The following is a 17,400-nucleotide window of genomic DNA, read 5'->3' on the forward strand; positions in this document are numbered from 1 at the left end:
GATATGCTGGCAAGTATTAGTGGTTTGGGGTGGCAGGATTAAGTCTAGGATGTGTGAGGGTGTTGAGCAACAGATCTAGAAAGGAAGGAAGGTAGGGGCCCATGAATTCATTCTTGTAATTCATTTTAGTTATAACTACTTCATCAAAAAATTCTTAAATCTACCATAGTGCTTTTTCCTCCAATACCCCCAGAAGTTCATAATTTTGTAACTGGGCAGTTAATGCCATATGGTGGTGTGAGGTGCAGTCTCTTTGAAAAGATTGCTCTTCTGGGCTTCAGGCCTGAGGAAGCCTCAGCATTTCCAGCTATCTGGTAAGGGTGAGATAATAGAGGTTTTGTTTTTATAGTTTCATGTTCCTTTATTGCTATTGTTATTCATTAGGTGATTTGGTTTCAGTTGTGAGTCTTGCCAAAAATAAAAAATCTATGCTGAAAGTAGGGGCATGTACAGGTTTATCATGATTGTAATTGTGTTACAGGTGGCTGATGTTTCATAAACCCTTCTCTGTTTTAAATGGAAACTTTGGTTTTTCCTCTCTCAGCTTTTGTTGCAAATTACTGATTCATGTCATACATGCTGTGCTTGGTGTTCAGGGAGGTGGCTTTCTCCCATCTTTGTGTGGTGGTAATGAATATAGGCAAAGCATGGTCTTTATAATTTGGTGTAGCACATTTTCTTGAACACCTGCTATTTGCAAGATTGAAAAGCACCTTTTCTAAAGACAGTCTCCAAAGTCTGTTCTGCAGTGATGTAACTAAAGCTATTCCAGGACCAGTGACTGTTTTTTTTTTTTTTTTAAAGATTTTATTTATTTATTTGAGAGAGAGGGACACAGCGAGAGAGGGAATACAAGCAGGGGGAGTGGGAGAAGGAGAAGCAGGCTTCCCGTGGAGCAGGGAGCCCGATGCGGGGCTCGATCCCAGGACCCTGGGATCATGACCCGAACCGAAGGCAGATGCTTAACGACTGAGCCACCTAGGCGCCCCTGGGACCAGTGACTGTTAATGACATCTGTAGTAACTTTGTGTAGTTTGTTCATGTTTATAAAAGTATCAGGTTAGGGCGCCTGGGTGGCTCAGTCTGTTGAGCGTCTGCCTTTGGCTCGTGTCGTGGTCCCAGGGTCCTGGGATCGAATTCCGCGTCGGGCTCTCTGCTCAGCGGGGAGCCTGTTTCTCCCTCTCCCTCTGTCTGCCACTCTCCCTGCTTGTGCGCTCTCTGTCAAATAAATAAAAATAAAAATAAATCTTTATAAAAATATCAGTTCAGAGTGCCCAAGTATAATAACTTCTCCATACACTGTGGTAAGAGACAGTACTTTAAAAAGCATGGGGGGAAGAAAGCAAAAATAAAAGCATGGGGCAAGCCCTCAAGAAGCTTATAGTTAACATAATGTGGTTTATTGTGGTTAATGTATCAGACGTTTTTCTGGTACTTTGTTATGCAGAGGGTTGTGTAGGGCTCACACTCTACAGTTAGACCCAAGTTCAGATCCAGGGCTGCCACTTGGTAGCTATGAGATCTCAACCTCTTTAAGTTTCTCAAGGAATAGTAATATTACCATAGGATGGTAGTAAGGATAAAATATAGAAATGCACGTAAAGAAGTTACTAGAATGCTGGCACAGAGTAAGAACTCACCGTTAGCTGTTTTAGATTTTTTTATTGTCCTGTGATTTTCTTTTTTAATTGTAGGAGTAGGGATGATAATGTTTTTCTTAAGTTCATTAAACAATTACTAAATGGCTACTATGTGCTGATCACTTTTAGGGAAATGAAAGTAGTTGAAAATATATAACTCATAGCTCAAAAGAACTTAGGGCTTTTGAATAAAAATTAAAAATAAGCAAATACTTATATTGGATTACTAAGTTCCAGGAGTTATTCAGTTTTTATAACTATGTGCTCTAAGGTAGTTACTGTTGATTTCATCATTTTGCAGATAAGGGAACTTAAGTAGGGAGAAGATACGTGATTTGCTCAAGATCTTTCAGCCAGTGAGGGATGGAACCAGCTCTCACAAGTAAGCTGTTGGATTCTGAGACCACAGTCTTTCATCAGTGCACTGTCCTGCCTACAGAAACAAGACTGGCACATGGGAAAGAGTCAGGGCCTGTGTAAGTGTCAGTGTAATGGGTCCAGATTATAAGAGGTGTAAGAGTTAGGAGAGGAATCAGTAAAGGCTGGAATGTTCAGGGAATGCAGTTTCCCTCATCCTTGCCAACCCCTGTTGTTCCCTGTGTTGTTAATTTTAGCCATCCTGACAGGTGTGAGATGGTATCTCATTGTGGTTTTGATTTGTATTTCCTTGATGATGAGTGATGTTGAGCATCTTTTCATGTACCTGTTAGCCATCTGGATGTCTTCTTTGGAAAAATGTCTTCATGTCTTCTGCCCATTTCTTAACTGGGTTATTTGTTTTCTGGGTGTTGAGTTTGGTAAGTTCTTAGTAGATCTTGGATACTAACCCTTTATCAATATGTCATTTGCAAATATCTTCTCCCATTCTTTAACTGCCTTTTAGTTTTGTTGATTGTTTCCTTCACTGTGCAGAAGCTTTTTATCTTGATGAAGTCCTAATAGTTTTTTTGCTTTTGTTTCCCTTGCCTGTGGTGATGTGTCTAATAAGAAGTTGCTACAGCCAAGGTCAGAGAGGTTGCCGCCTGTGTTCTCCTTTAGGATTTTGATGGTTTCCTGTCTCACACTAAAGTCTTTCATCCATTTTGAATTTATTTTTGTGTATGGTTTAAAAAAGTGGACCAGTTTCGGGGCACTTGGGTGGCTCAGTTGGTTAAGTATCTGCCTTCGGCTTAGCCCATGATCTCAGGGTCCTGGGATCCAGCACTGTATTGGGCTCCCTGCCTAGCAGGGTGTCTGCTTCTCCCTCTTCCTCTGCTCTTTCCCTCTGCTCTCTCCCTCTGCTCTTTCCCTCTGATCCTCTCCCTGCCTGAGCTCGCTCTCCAGCTTTCTTTTGACATCCATTAACATGATAGGTTGTGCTCCATCTCCTCATTTTCAATTTGCAGGTGTCTTTAAATCTAAAATGAGTCTCTTGTAGGCAGCATGTAGATAGATCTGTTTTTTTATCTATTAAGATCCCATTGTTAAGTAATCTCTACACCAAATGTGGGGTTTGAACTCAACCCCACGATCAACAGTCACATTCTCCATTAACTGAGCCAGCCAGGCGCCCCACCAACAGACCATTATTATACCTCACAAATGTAACAGTATTTCCTTAAAATCATCTAATTCATATTTAAATTTCCCAGTTTGTTTTATTTATTTTTAAAAAAGATTATTTATTTATTTGACAGAGACAAAGCGAGAGAAGGAACACAAGCAGGGGGAGTGGGAGAGGACCCTGTGATCATGACCCAAGTCGAAGGCAGATGATTAACGACTGAGCCACCCAGGCACCCCTCCCAGTTTGTTTTAAAGATAGGTTTTTATAGCTGATTTGGTGAAATAATGTTGGATAAGGCTGTTCCACCCCCAGCACAGAACTGAGGCAGGGCTTGATCTTAGAACTGTGAGATCATGACCTGGTCCGAAATCAAGAGTACTACGCTTAACCAACTAAGTCACCCAGGTGACCCTCCTGAGTGTTTGTTAACAGTCTTTGCACCATTCTCTTTTTTTCTCTTCTTGTTGTTGATTAGCTTGTTTTGTTGTCGTTGATTACTTTTTTTATTGATGATTCATTGGGGACTTGACTGATGCTTTTGAAGGCTTTAATTCCTTTCGCTATTTTCCTATTTCTTGTAAACTGATAAGTCAGATCTAGAGTCTTGATTAAATTCAGGTTTTTTGTTTTTTAAAATCAACCATATTCTATAGGTTGTGGTTAGTACTTCTGTTTGCATTACAGGAGGAGGCATATGTCTGGATTATTCACAGGATTTAGATAGTGTCAACCTGATAATGTTCATTATAAAGTTCCTCATCATCCTTTCACTTTATTTTGTAAACTTTTTAGCATCCATTAATTATGCATTCTTGCCTAGATTCATTGCTTCATTAGAGGTTGCACAATGGTGGTTTTCTAATTTTATCATTCTTTTTGTGTTTATGAACTAAAATTGTCTAAAAATCAAGAAAAAAAACCTTACCCTCATCATTCATTTGGTTACCCTGCAATATTTGGTATAAGCTGGTCAAAACATGTTTGATTTACTTCCCCATTTTTTATCAATTTTCAAAATAGTAAGTTGGTCTTAGCAATCTGCAGTGGTGATCAGTAAACGATTTATTTGTTTCCTTTTATTATTTAGTCACTCATTTGTATATATTTGATGTTTCAATCCATGGATGTCATGAGTATTTTTGATGCTCAGAAATGCTTCAAGTTGACTTTTGTCTCTTTTGATGTGATACTTTCATTCTTTCAGTAAATGGGATTTAAATCTTGGCTTAATTGAGTGCCCATGTTCTTCCCACTGTTATTGTTATGCTTTCTTGAAGGAAGCTCTCAAGGAAGTCTTCAAGGCTCAGTTGAGGGGTACATTTGTTGGAATAGGGGTTTGATTCCAGGAGTGTCAACGTTTGTATGAACATAGTTCTAACAGCAGGTTGATAGCCTTTGTGGTACAAAGGCCTAGGCAATACAGTAATAGGACAAGTAAAGGAAATTAGGCCAGAAACATAGCACAAAGGCCCTTGCCAGCTGGGTTGAGGGATTTGGTGTTTTTAATTCTCAGGTGGTGGGTCATGAGACTATAAGTTCAAGACATTTTGTACATGAGAATGATAATTTTTTTTTTTTAAAGATTTTATTTATTTGACAGAGAGAGAGATAGCAAGAGAGGGAACACAAGCAGGGGGAGTGGGAGATGGAGAAGCAAGCTTCCCACTGAGCAGGGAGCCCGATGCGGGGCTCGATCCCAGGACCCCGGGATCATGACCTGAACTGAAGGCAGCTGCTTAACGACTGAGCCACCCAGGTGCCCGAGATTGATAAATTAAAAAAAAAAAAAAAAAAAAAAGAGTGCACATCTGGAGGGGGGAGGGGTTAGAGGGAGAGGGAGAGAAGCTCAAGCAGACTCCTCACTGAGCATGGAGCCCGACACAGGGCCTGATTGGATGACCCCAAGATCATGATCTGAGCCGAAATCAAGAGTTGGATAGATGCTCAACCAACTGAGCCACCCAGGCGCCCAGATAGGAAATTATATTTGAAAGAAGGCCCTCTTGACTGCTGTTTTCATTAGAGTTTGCAGAGAAGAACTCAGCCAAAGAAGCCAATATTATTTTTTTTATTATTTAAGTAAAATCTGGAGACAGTCACCTGTTGAGTGGTTAACTGAATTTCTTAGAAACCTCTAATCTTTAAATCTTTCATTTTTCTTTTCTTTTTTTTTTTTTTAAAGATTTTATTTATTTATTCATGAGAGACAGAGAGAGAGAGGCAGAGGGAGAAGCAGGCTCCCAAGGAGCAGAGAGCCCAATGCAGGACTCGATCCCAGGACCCTGGGATCATGACCTGAGCCGAAGGCAGACGCTTAACCATCTGAGCCACCCAGGCGCCCCAAATCTTTCATTTTTCACATGTGATATACTTTTGTTGAATTTGAGTTAGTGCAGTGTGTGTATTTATATATATATATAAAATACATGTAATGATAACCGAAAGTGTTTTTAAGTAATTTATTTCTGGTGGCTTAATCTTTAATTAGCCACCTTATTATTGGCTATATTGAAATCCAAAGACTAATTATGGATTGGTGGGCTTTATCATATTTTAGTATAAGATTTGGCTAATTTTCTGTTTCACTAAGTTTTACTTAATAATTTCTAGGGCCCCATGGTTATGAATGTGCTTCAGTTTCATAATGCCTCCTGCTATGGCAGACATCCTTGACATCTGGGCAGTGGATTCACAGTTAGCATCTGATGGCTCCATACCTGTGGATTTCCTTTTGCCCACTGGGATTTATATTCAGTTGGAGGTTCCTCGGGAAGCTACCATTTCCTATATTAAACAGGTATGTTAATAGGTGGAATTTTTATAAATGTAGCTTACTGTATCACTTAGGGGAAGATGTTATTCTATTACAGAAAATTTTATTAATGTAAATCATATGGTCAATTTGAGGGAAAATGAACCTTTAGGTCCTCCCTACATTTTAAAGATTTGATATATGCTTTGTCTTTTGTAGATGTATAAAAGGTAATTCTCACTCTCACTTTTTTTTTCTCACTCTCACTTTTAATCCATATGTGATACCTGAATTAAGAAAAATTATGTTAGTGTGAAATGTTTATTCAGGTGGTTTAAAGGAATTTGACATTGTCAAAGTTTAGAGTTTAAATCTTTTTAAATACTATCTTTGAACTTGTCATACTTTTTCTGTATGTGATTTTTGGTTGGTTTTTTCTTCTCTCCTTTTCCTTCCTCTTCTTCCCTCCATACCCCCACTACTTTTCATGGTGATTATGTGGAAGAAAAAGTTTTCCCCCAGTAGTGAATAACATGCCCTCCTTTGGAAGCAAATTCTTTTTTTTTTTCTTTTTTCTTTTTAAGTTTTATTTATTTATTTTATTTTTTATTTTTATTTTTTTTAAGGTTTTATTTATTTATTTGACAGAGAGAGACACAGCGAGAGCAGGATCACAAGCAGGGGGAGAGGGAGAGGGAGAAACAGGCCTCCCACTGAGCAGGGAGCCCGATGCGGGGCTTGATCCCAGGACCCTGGAATCATGACCTGAGCCGAAGGCAGACGCTTAACGACTGAGCCACCCAGGCGCCCCTCTTTTTAAGTTTTAATTTAAATTCTAGTTAGTTAATGTACAGTGTAATATTAGTTTCAGGTGTATAATATAGTGATGCAACAGTTGCATACAATACCCTGTGCTCATCACTACAAGTGCACTCTGTACTCCTTAATCCCCATCACCTATTTCACCCATCACCCCCAACCATCTCCCTTCTAGTAACCATCAGTTTGGAAGCAACTACTTCTACATAACAAGGCTTGCTTCTTTTGTTGGATTATTTTTTCACATGAATTGGCGAGTGGTATTGATTTGTGAGTACTATGAAATGTAAATGAAATTATTTTGCTAAACTTTCTCTTTAATGTTTTCCAAATAGCTGAACCCAATATGAAAATCAGGGGCTATGATATTTTTAAGAAAAAGTATTTATGACAAACCATTTTAAAGTTCTTGACTTTGGACAGCCTCTTAACTCTTTTCCAAGCTTCTTCTTTCGGGAGACATGAGAATTCTAAAACTGCATGATCCCTGGAGTAGAAAAAAAAAAAAAGAAAATTATTTTAGGTATCCCAAGGTTCAGAGAGTACTTATTTTTATAGTCACCAGTGACAAGTATGGATGTCTGTGGCTGCACCTGAAGCTGGATTAATCATTCATGCCCTCCATTCTTTTAATTGTAAAACATACACAACGTGAAGTTTACCATAAGAATAATTTTTTAGGTGCATAATTCTGTGGTATTAAATACATTCACAGTATTGCCCAACCATCAGCCCTATACAGAAACACAAACTCTCTTCTCATTAAATAATAAACTTTCTTTTCCAAGTCCCTGTGGTAGTCCCTATTCTAGTTTCTGTCTCTAGGAATTTGTCTATTCCAGCTACCTTATAAAAGTGGAATCACACAATAGTTGTCCTTTTGTGTCTGACTTATTTTACCTACCATAATATTTTCAAAGGTCATCCATATTGTAATATGAATCCAAATTTCATTCCTTTTTAAGACTTAGTAATATTCCATTGTTAGGATATGCTGCATTTTGTTTATCTGTTCATCTCTTGATAGGTATTTTTGTTGTGTCAGTCTTTTGGCCGTTGTGAATAATGTTACTATGAACATTGGTGTACAGGTATCTGTTTGAGTCCCTGCTTTCAATTTTTTTGGGTATATGTCTGCTTCTTCTGACAGGGCAGTGTTAATTAATGAAGATAACCTTGGTGAATAGAAAAGAATGCAGGAAAAATAATATAAATTTTGTAAAGGGGTAATGGTACATACTTGGAATTTTCTATTTTTTTCTAATTAGAAGTTATTTATGTTCATAAGGTAAATATGGACATCTTCATAGATACTTTTAAAAAAATTGAAGTAGAGTTGACATACAATATTATATTACTTTCAGGTGTACAAACTAGTGATTCAACATTTATATACATTATGAAATGTTCACCATGATATGTGTAGTTACCGTCTGTCACTATACAAAGTTATTCCAATATTATTGACTGTATTCTTTCTGCTGTACTTTTCATCTCTATGATTTATTTATTTTATAACTGGTATTTTGACCTCTTAATCCCCTTCACCTGTTTCACCTTTCCCCCATCCTCCTCTCCTCTGGCAACCATTAGTTTATTCTTTGTATTTATTAGTTTCTGTTTTTGTTTGTTTCGTTTTTTAGATTCTACATATAAGTGAAATCATATGGTATTTGTCTTTCTCTGACTTTTTTACTTAACATAAGGCTAGGGGTTTTTTTTGTATTTGTAAATGGCATTGTTTTCATTTCTCTGTTAGTGTATAGAAACAATAGGTTTTTGTATATTAATTTTGTATTCTGCAACTTTATGGAATTCATTTATTCTAATATTTTTTTGTGGAATCTTTAGGGTTTTTTATATACAGTATCATGTCTTCTGCAAATAGTGACAGTTTTACTTCCTTAACAATTTGGATGCTTTTTCTCTTTTTCTATTATTATTATTATTATTTTTAAAGATTTTATTTATTTATTTGAGAGAGAGAATGAGATAGAGAGAGCATGAGAGTGGGGAGGGTCAGGGGGAGAAGCAGACTCCCTGCTGAGCAGGGAGCCCGATGTGGGACTCGATCCCAGGACTCCAGGATCATGACCTGAGCCGAAGGCAGTCGCTTAACCAACTGAGCCACCCAGGCGCCCTGGACGCTTTTTCTTTTTGTCTGATTGCTGTGACTGGGTCTCTAGTACTATATGTTGAATAAAGGTATGGAGAGTAGACATTTTTGTCTTGTTCCTGATCTTAGAGCAAAAGCTTTCAGCTTTTCACCTTAAGTATGTTAGCCATGGGTTTGTCATAGATGGCTTTATTATGTTGAAGTGTATTTTCTCTGTTCCCACCTTTTTGAGAGTTTTTAACACGAACAAATTTAGAATTTGTCAAATGCTTTTTCTGCATCTACTGAGATGATTAGATGGTTTTTATCTTTCATTTTGTAAATGGTATTATATCATGTTGATGGATTTGTGGATAATGAACCATCTTTGCATCCCTGAAATATTTCCCACCTGATTGTGGTGAATGATCCTTTTAATGTCTTGTTGAATTTGCATTGCTAATATTTTGTTGAAGATTTTTGCACCTATGTTCATTGGTCATACTGGTATGTAATTTTCTTTTTTTTGTAATGTCTTTGTCTGGTTTTGGTATCAGAGTAATGCTGGCCTTGTAGAATGAATTTGGAAGCATTCCTTCCTCTTCTTTTTTTTGGATAAGTTTGAAAAGGATTGAAGGGTGCCTCGGTGGCTCAGTCAGTTAAGTTTCTGACTCTTGGGGCACCTGGGTGGCTCAGTCGTTAAGCATTTGCCTTCGGCTCAGGTCATGATCCCAGGGTCCTGGGATCGAGCCCCACATTGGGCTCCCTGCTCGGCAGGGAGACTGCTTCTCCCTCTCCCACTCTCCCTGCTTATGTTCCCTCTCTCACTGTGTCTCTCTCTGTCAAATAAATAAATAAAATCTTAAAAAAAAAAAAAAGTGTCTGACTCTTGATTTGGCCACAGGTCATGATTCAGGGTTGTGAGGTCGGGCCCTGCGCTCATTTCTCTCCCTCTCCCTGTGCTTCTTTCCTCACTTGCAGGCTCGTGTGTGCACTCTCTATCAAATAAATAAATAAATGAAATCTTTGAAAAAAAAAAGAAAAGGATTGATACTCTTTTTTTTTTTTTTCCTGGAGAGGGAGAGTCTTAGGCAGGTTCAGTGCCCAGCAAGGAGCCTGTGGCGGGGCTTGATCGCACGACCCTGAGATCATGACCTGAGCCAAAATCAAGAGTTGGATGCTACTCCTGACTGAGCCACTCTGGCACCCTGATATTCATTCTTTTTTTTTTTTTTTTTTAAAGATTTTATTTATTTATTTGAGAGAGAAAGAATGAGACAGAGAGAGAGCATGAGAGGGGGGGTGGTCAGAGGGAGAAGCAGACTCCCTGATGAGCAGGGAGCCTGATGCGGGACTCGATATCACGACTCCAGGATCATGATCTGAGCTGAAGGCAGACACTTAACCAACTGAGCGACCCAGGCACCCCCGATATTCATTCTTTTTTGAATGTTTGGTGGAATTCACCAATGCAGCCATCTGGTTCTAGACTTTTTTTTTTTTAAGATTTTATTTATTTATTTGACAGAGAGAGTGAGAGAACACAAGCAGGCGGAGGGGCAGAGGGAGAGGGAGAAGCAGGCTCCCGCCGAGCAGGGAGCCTGATGGGGGTTGGGGGGGCTTCAATCCCAGGACCCTGGGATCATGACCTAAGCCCAAAACAGATGCTTAGCCGACTGAGCCACCCACGTGCCCCTAGATTTTTTTTTGTTGCAAGTTTTTTATATTAATGATTCAGTTTCATTATTGGTAATCAGTCTGTTCAGATATCTGCTTCTTTCTGATTCAGTCTTGGAAGATTGTGTTTTCAGGAATTTATCTATTTCTTTTGGTTTTCTAGTTTGTTGGCATACAATTTTTTATAGTAGTCTCTTAAAATCTTTTGTATTTCTGTGGTGTTAGTTGTAACTTCTCTTTCATTTCTGATTTTGAGTCCTCTCTCTCTTTCTTAATGAGTCTAGCAGATATTCACTTAATAATTTTGTTTATTTAAGTGCATTTTTTTGTGCATTATACTATTACTTAGAAAAAATGGGTTAATACTATTTGTATTCTCTTGTAAGTTGGTATTTTAAAAAAAAACCTTATATTTTGGACAACTTTCCATGTTACCGTGTATTTTTATTTTCACAAATTTGTAATACTTTATAATTGATTTAGCCAATCTTTTATTGCTAAACATTTAGCTTGTTCTATGTTTTTGAGTTTTATAAAGAGTGCTGCAGTGAGTATCCTTGTAGATGTATCTTTGTACACTTGAACAAATTTTTCTGTTCCACAAAGTGTCTTATTTTTTTTCCTGCAGATGTTATGGAAGCAAGTTCACAATTACCCAATGTTTAACCTCCTTATGGAAATTGACTCCTATATGTTTGCATGTGTGAATCAAACTGCTGTATATGAGGAACTTGAAGATGAAACAAGAAGACTCTGTGATGTCAGACCTTTTCTTCCAGTTCTCAAATTAGTGACAAGAAGTTGTGACCCAGGGGAAAAATTAGACTCAAAAATTGGAGTCCTGATAGGAAAAGGTAACTTAAAAACGTCTTGGTATGAATTCTTTACATATTTGTTGTTGTATGTATAAACATGTAGTAAGTATGATCAAAGATATTGCTTTGTAGAGTGTGACTCAAGGATCAATCCTTGTTCGTAAATTGATAACCAGTCTGAGATAATGTAAGTGTAAAAATTGAGAGTAAATGTTTTAAATTCCTGTAGCAATGTGATAACCCCTGGGACACTGTGGTAATATGTTTTGTATGTCTTTTTCTAGTGACTTTATTTTTATTTGCCGAAGTATTGTTTTTTTGGCAGATTGGAAAGAAAAAAGTTGTCCCTTTGTCTTAGTTTGAGAAGCCCTTTTCTAAGAGATACATCCTCCATTTCTTTTGAACTGCTTCTACACTATACACACTATTTATTTTTTTTTAATTTTATTTTATTACATTAGTCACCATACAATACATCATTAGTTTTTGATGTAGTGATCCACGATATAAACACAATTTATATACAACTCTCTATACCAAGACTTTAAGCTGATTGAAAAGTTTCTATAAATAACCCACATTTTTTTTTAAAAGATTTTATTTATTTATTCATGAGAGACAGAGAGAGAGAGAGGCAGAGGGAGAAGCAGGCTCCTAAGGAGCAGGGAGCCCGATGTGGGACTCGATCCCAGGACCCTGGGATCATGACCTGAGCCAAAAGCAGACGCTTAACCATCTGAGCCACCCAGGCGCCCTAAATAACCCACATTTTTGACAATTTTACTCCTTAACTAAAATTGTCTTTAAGTAGAGATTTTTTTTTTTAAGATTTTATTTATTTATTTGACAGAGACACAGCAAGAGAGGGAACACAAATAGGGGAAGTGGGAGAGGGAGAAGCAGGCTTCCCACTGACCAGGGAGCCTGACACGGGGCTCGATCCCAGGACCCCGGGATCATGACCTGAGCTGAAGGCAGACGCTTAACGACTGAGCCACCCAGGCGCCCCAGTAGAGATATTTTTGTAGGGAGTCAAGATACATTAATTCCAGGGAGAATTGTGAGTAACAAAATGTGGTAGAGGCTCTCTTGCTATAATAATGTTAGGTGTCACAGGGGCCAGTGGTATATCAATATCCTGCTTTAGACAAGGTACTAGAATTAAGTACTATAAGAGGACACTTGAAGTTTGTTTATTTATTTTGAAGTAGCAGGTTTGTGTTGTTGTTTTCATTTTTATTTTATTTTATTTTTTAAGAGACTTGACATTTAAATACAAAACCAAACAATCCACTGGAGGTTTTTGGATTTGGATTCGCCTCTTGTATTGATTAAATTCACTCTTATAAGATAATATAGTACCATTCCATTTAGTATTATAAGTATCTTCAAGATAACCTAGTATCATCCCCTCTAAAAACCATGTGCTGTAAGATTGCATTCTTTGATCTTGACCTGTAGTTATTTGGGCTAACTAATGATTACAAATGCAGGGCTACATTCTTCCCTCTGAGTATTTAGAACAGAACCTTGTTGATTTACTGAATGACAGCCTAGTATGTATTTCTTTCTCTTTTCTTTTCTGTTTTTTTAAGTAGGGTCCATGCTGGGCCTGCCAATGCCAGGTTTGAACTCACAACCCTGAGATCAAGACCTGAGCTGAGATTAAGAGTCAGATACCTAACAGACTGAGCCACCCAGGTACCCAGACAGCCTAGTATTTAAAAAGGTTTGATTACTTCAAAGGATAGCTTGTTTGCTTTAGGCAGTAATTTTTTACCGCTTCAGTAAGTTTGTAATTACTTACAAGATTTTTTCTTTCTTTTTTTTGTTTTTTTAAATTTTATTTTTTTTTATTTTTACGTAATCTCCACACCCTGCATGGGGCTTGAACTCACAACCCTGAGATCAAGAGTCACATGCTCCACTGACTGAGCCATCCAGGAGCCCCCACAATTTTCTTACATATTAATGGCCTCACTAGAAAGCATTCCTTTCCATTTGCTAGAACTCCAAAGATATTTTTGATAAATTTTAAATTCTCCATTACAAAAAGTCTCTCCTTTGTTTGAATTGAAGAATATATGGAAAAGTAAAAAAGAATAACCAATCACTTAGTCTTATTGAAGACAAGAATATCCACTGATAATATTGAGATATAGTTCTTTCCAAGTGGCTTTGTATGTGTGTATGAAATATATAGCTTTTATGTTTCCCTGCTGATGGAAGGAAGTAGACCAGAACCACACTGATTGTTAAATATTTGATAACCCAAAAGGTTAGCACCACAGAGAGAGCTAACTTTTGTCAGGATATAGGTATCTTTTTGAGATGTACCATGTTTTCAAAACTTAGATCACTGCACTGTCTTCTAGTTGTGATCTTCCAAAAATATGGGCTCATTAGCCACTGTTATCTCTACATGAACTTGGCAGATTTAGCAAATAAAAATATACTAGATGCAAATATGGGATATACTTAATGATAAAAATCATTCATTGTTTATCTAAAATTCAAATAGAATTGGGCATGCTGTTTTTTTTATTTGGCGACCATGACTTTACCTTGCCACAGTGCAGGGGTAATACGTATATACATATATATAAATTGAATTTTTATTTCTATAAGCAGTGTGACCATACTTCGTTCTGTACCATAAAGTTTATTATATACAGATTTTTAATGCAGTGTGCCCTGCAATTTGAATGATCAAGATGCAAGCTGTGTTTTATATTAAATTGAACAGTTTATGGGGCACCTGGGTGGCTCAGTTGGTTAAGCATCTGCCTTCGGCTCAGGTCATGATCCCCGGATCCTGGGATCAAGCCCCACATTGGGCTCCCTGCTCAGTGGGGAGCCTGCTTCTCCGCAGCTCTCCATGCTTGTGCTTGCTCTGTCTCTCTGTCAAATAAATAAGTAAAATCTTAAAAAAAATAAATTGAACAGTTTATAAACTCTAAACTATAAATTGTACTTTAGATTTTCAGCATTTCTAGAAAACCTGGTGTTAATGATCATATACACAGATTCAAGTGTTAACATGCATTTAGGAAGTTGAGTAAGTCTGTTTTAATATTTTAGAATGAATTTTCACTTTAGGTACCTAACAAGTCAGTTTTTGCAGTTGCTAATTTGTATGTGATGACTACAACCGGGACTTGGTGAGGTCATGCCTCTTGGTAAAACAATAAACAATTATTTCAGTTTAACTTCAGGAACAAGTTTGCTGCCTCCTCCTCTCCAAAGAAAACAATAGAACCTTTACAGATGTAACTGCCCTGGTGGGTCTAAAAATACCTTTTCCTGAATGATGATGTGTCTGATCATTTTATTTTTTATTTACAGAGCTTCTGTTCGGCCTCTGATTATGCTCTGTAGTGAAGGTCACCCCTTCAAATACCTATTAGTAAATCTTGATCAGAGGATTTTTTTCAGCATCCTGAAAAAAAAAAATTGGAAAACTCCCTTATTTTTTCCCTGACCTATATAAAGTTGTGTTATATTTTAAAGTGAAGGAAATATAGAGTCTGCATGATTTTAACACTATCTTTAATGTGAAGAAATTATTCACTCAATACCTTTTTTTAAGATGTTATTTACTTATTTATTTATTTAATTCAGAGAGAGAGCGAGAGCACACAAGCAAGGGAAGTGGCAGGGAGAGGGAGAAGCAGGCTCCCTGCTGGGAGTCAGATGTGGGGCTCAATCCCAGGACCCCGGGACCGTGACCTGAGCCAAAGGCAGATGGGTAAGCAACTGAACCATCCAGGCGCCCCCACTCAGTACTTTTTTTATGTGAAAAAATTATATTTGGGGCACCTGGTTGCTCAGCTGGTTAAACATCTCACTTTTGATCTCAGCTCAGGTCTTGATCTCAGGGTCGTGAGTTCAAGCCTTGAGTTGGGCTCCATGCCGGGTGGGATTCCTACTTAAAAAAAAAATTATATTTGACTGTAAATGATACAATATTTTTATCTTAAAATTTGCTATCAAATTTTCTTATCAGAAGGTATGTAGAAATTAACTAGGTTGAAAATTAAATTACTTGACCTAATTGTTTTGTTTGTTTATTTTTTAAGTAATCTCTACATCCACCATGGGGCTTGACCTCACAACCTGGAGGTTAAGAGTTGCATGCTCTTCCGATTGAGCTAGCCAGGCACCCCCCTAATTTCTTATTTTTGGTGACGTTTCTATTTTTAAGAAATCTTTGTAATGGTTTCTAAATTCAAGTTTTATTTATTTATTTTTAAGATTTTTTTTTTAAAATTTATTTATTTGAGACAGAGAGAACGAGAGAGAGACAGCACATGAGAGGGGGGAGGGTCAGAGGGAGAAGCAGGCTCCCTGCCGAGCAGGGAGCCCGATGCGGGACTTGATCCAGGGACTCCAGGATCATGAACTGAGCCGAAGGCAGTCGCTTAACCAACTGAGCCACCCAGGCGCCCCTATTTATTTATTTTTAAAGTAGATTCTCAGAGATTGAGATTCAGTGAGTCTGGGATGAATTAAAGAAATCTGTACTTTTCAGTTGGTTCTAACAGTTATGTGAGCAAAGCTTCTTATTTATAATATATTGAAAAAATGACCAAAGCAGTAGCAATTGCAGTTCAACAGTATATATCAAATGTTTTTAATTGGGACTACGGCAGTGAACTCGGGTGATAATTATGGTCTTTGTCTGCTTAGAGCTCACAGTGCTGTAGGAAATAGGGATCAGCAAATAGACAATTACAATACAGTGTGTAAACTGCTATAAGTTAAGGACGTAAAATCAACTGAGAGAGGATTGGCCTTATAGAAGACACACAACTAAACTGTGCCTTCAGTGCTGATGACTAGTTGAACAGGTAGAAGGAGTTGGAAGAAGGATAATCAAATGGGAATGGCATGTGTGAAGAATGGCCTATTCAAGGAATAAAAGTAATTGGTTATGGTTTGCGTCAAGGGACAGCTAGGACAAGCAGGAAGATGAGAGAGGCAACCAGCTTCAGAGTATGTGGAGCCATTCAGGCCATATTAAGAATTAGAGACTGATTCCTAAGAGCAAATGGGAAGCTCTCGAAGGGATTTAAGTGGTGGAGTAACATGATCAGATTACATTTATAAAGATTATTCAAATTGTAAAATGAGAATGGATCAGAAAGATTAAGACTGGGAATAGAGAAATTAGTGAAAAACTGATGTAATAATCCAGGGGAGGGATGGTGATGGCCAGGATTAGATTAATGGCTGCAGGAAGTAGGAGAAGTAGACAGAGTTGAGAAACATTTAGAAAGTAGATTAGATAGGGGCACCTGGGTGGCTCAGTTGTTGGGCATCTGCCTTCGGTTCGGGTCATGATCCCAGAGTCCTGGGATCAAGTCCCACATCGGGCTCCTTGCTTGGCAGGAAGCCTGCTTCTCCCTCTCCCACTCCCCCTGCTTGTGTTCCCTCTCTCGCTGTGTCTCTCTCTGTCAAATAAATAAATAAAATCTTAAAAAAAAAAAGAAAGTAGATTAGATAGGCTTTTACTAGATAAAGGGAGATAAAGAGTGTGATTTTTGTTAAATGTACTAGGTACTCATTCTCCTTTCCTTACCTGTAATACCTATGTCTGTGGGTAGAAATAGTTTCAACAGTGCTAGGGAAGAGGCTCCAAAATGCCTTCACTAGTCTGCATAAGTTACACTTCCTTCATAGCTGATTTAGAGTATGTATTTCCATTCCAGATCTAAAACTACCCAGGAAATCATAATGTACCCTCAAGATTTTAACTTTGCTGTATTATGCAACTTAAACATTTTTATTTTTCTTTATTTAATGCCACAATTGATTCTAATATTTATTTATTAAAGATTTTTATTTGAGGGGGGAGGGGTAGAGCAAGAGGGAGAAAGTCTTTTTTTTTTTTTTTTTAAGATTTTTTATTCATTTGTGAGAGAGAGAGCGATCATAAGCAGGGGGAAAGGCAGAGGGAGAGGGAGAAGCAGATACCGCTGCTGAGCTGGGAGCTGACATGTGGGGCTCAATCCCAGGACCTGGAGATCATGACCCAAGCCGAAGGCAGATGCTTA

General features: G+C 37.9%; 1 protein-coding gene across 10 annotated transcripts in view; it reads left to right on the forward strand.

The window, feature by feature from the left end:
• Positions 1-17,400, forward strand: part of PIK3CB (phosphatidylinositol-4,5-bisphosphate 3-kinase catalytic subunit beta) — a 201,273-nt gene that overhangs the window by 80,902 nt on the left and 102,971 nt on the right. For 6 of the 10 annotated variants that reach the window (XM_045903676.3, XM_064587213.1, XM_064587230.1 and 3 more), the window contains 2 exons: positions 5,797-5,983; positions 11,158-11,383. In XM_045903676.3, the coding sequence (XP_045759632.1) occupies positions 5,813-5,983; positions 11,158-11,383 (397 nt within the window). In that variant the 5' untranslated portion in view covers positions 5,797-5,812. Of the gene's footprint in view, positions 1-1,971; positions 2,117-5,796; positions 5,984-11,157; positions 11,384-17,400 lie in introns of those variants that run through there. The other 4 variants (XM_064587217.1, XM_064587221.1, XM_064587225.1 and 1 more) reach the window with 2 other exon arrangements.

This window comes from Mirounga angustirostris, unplaced genomic scaffold, assembly GCF_029215605.1.
Source record: "Mirounga angustirostris isolate CCGP_5_RB_7025 unplaced genomic scaffold, mMirAng1.0.hap1 SCAF_1, whole genome shotgun sequence".
Taxonomy (NCBI): Eukaryota; Metazoa; Chordata; class Mammalia; order Carnivora; family Phocidae; genus Mirounga; species Mirounga angustirostris.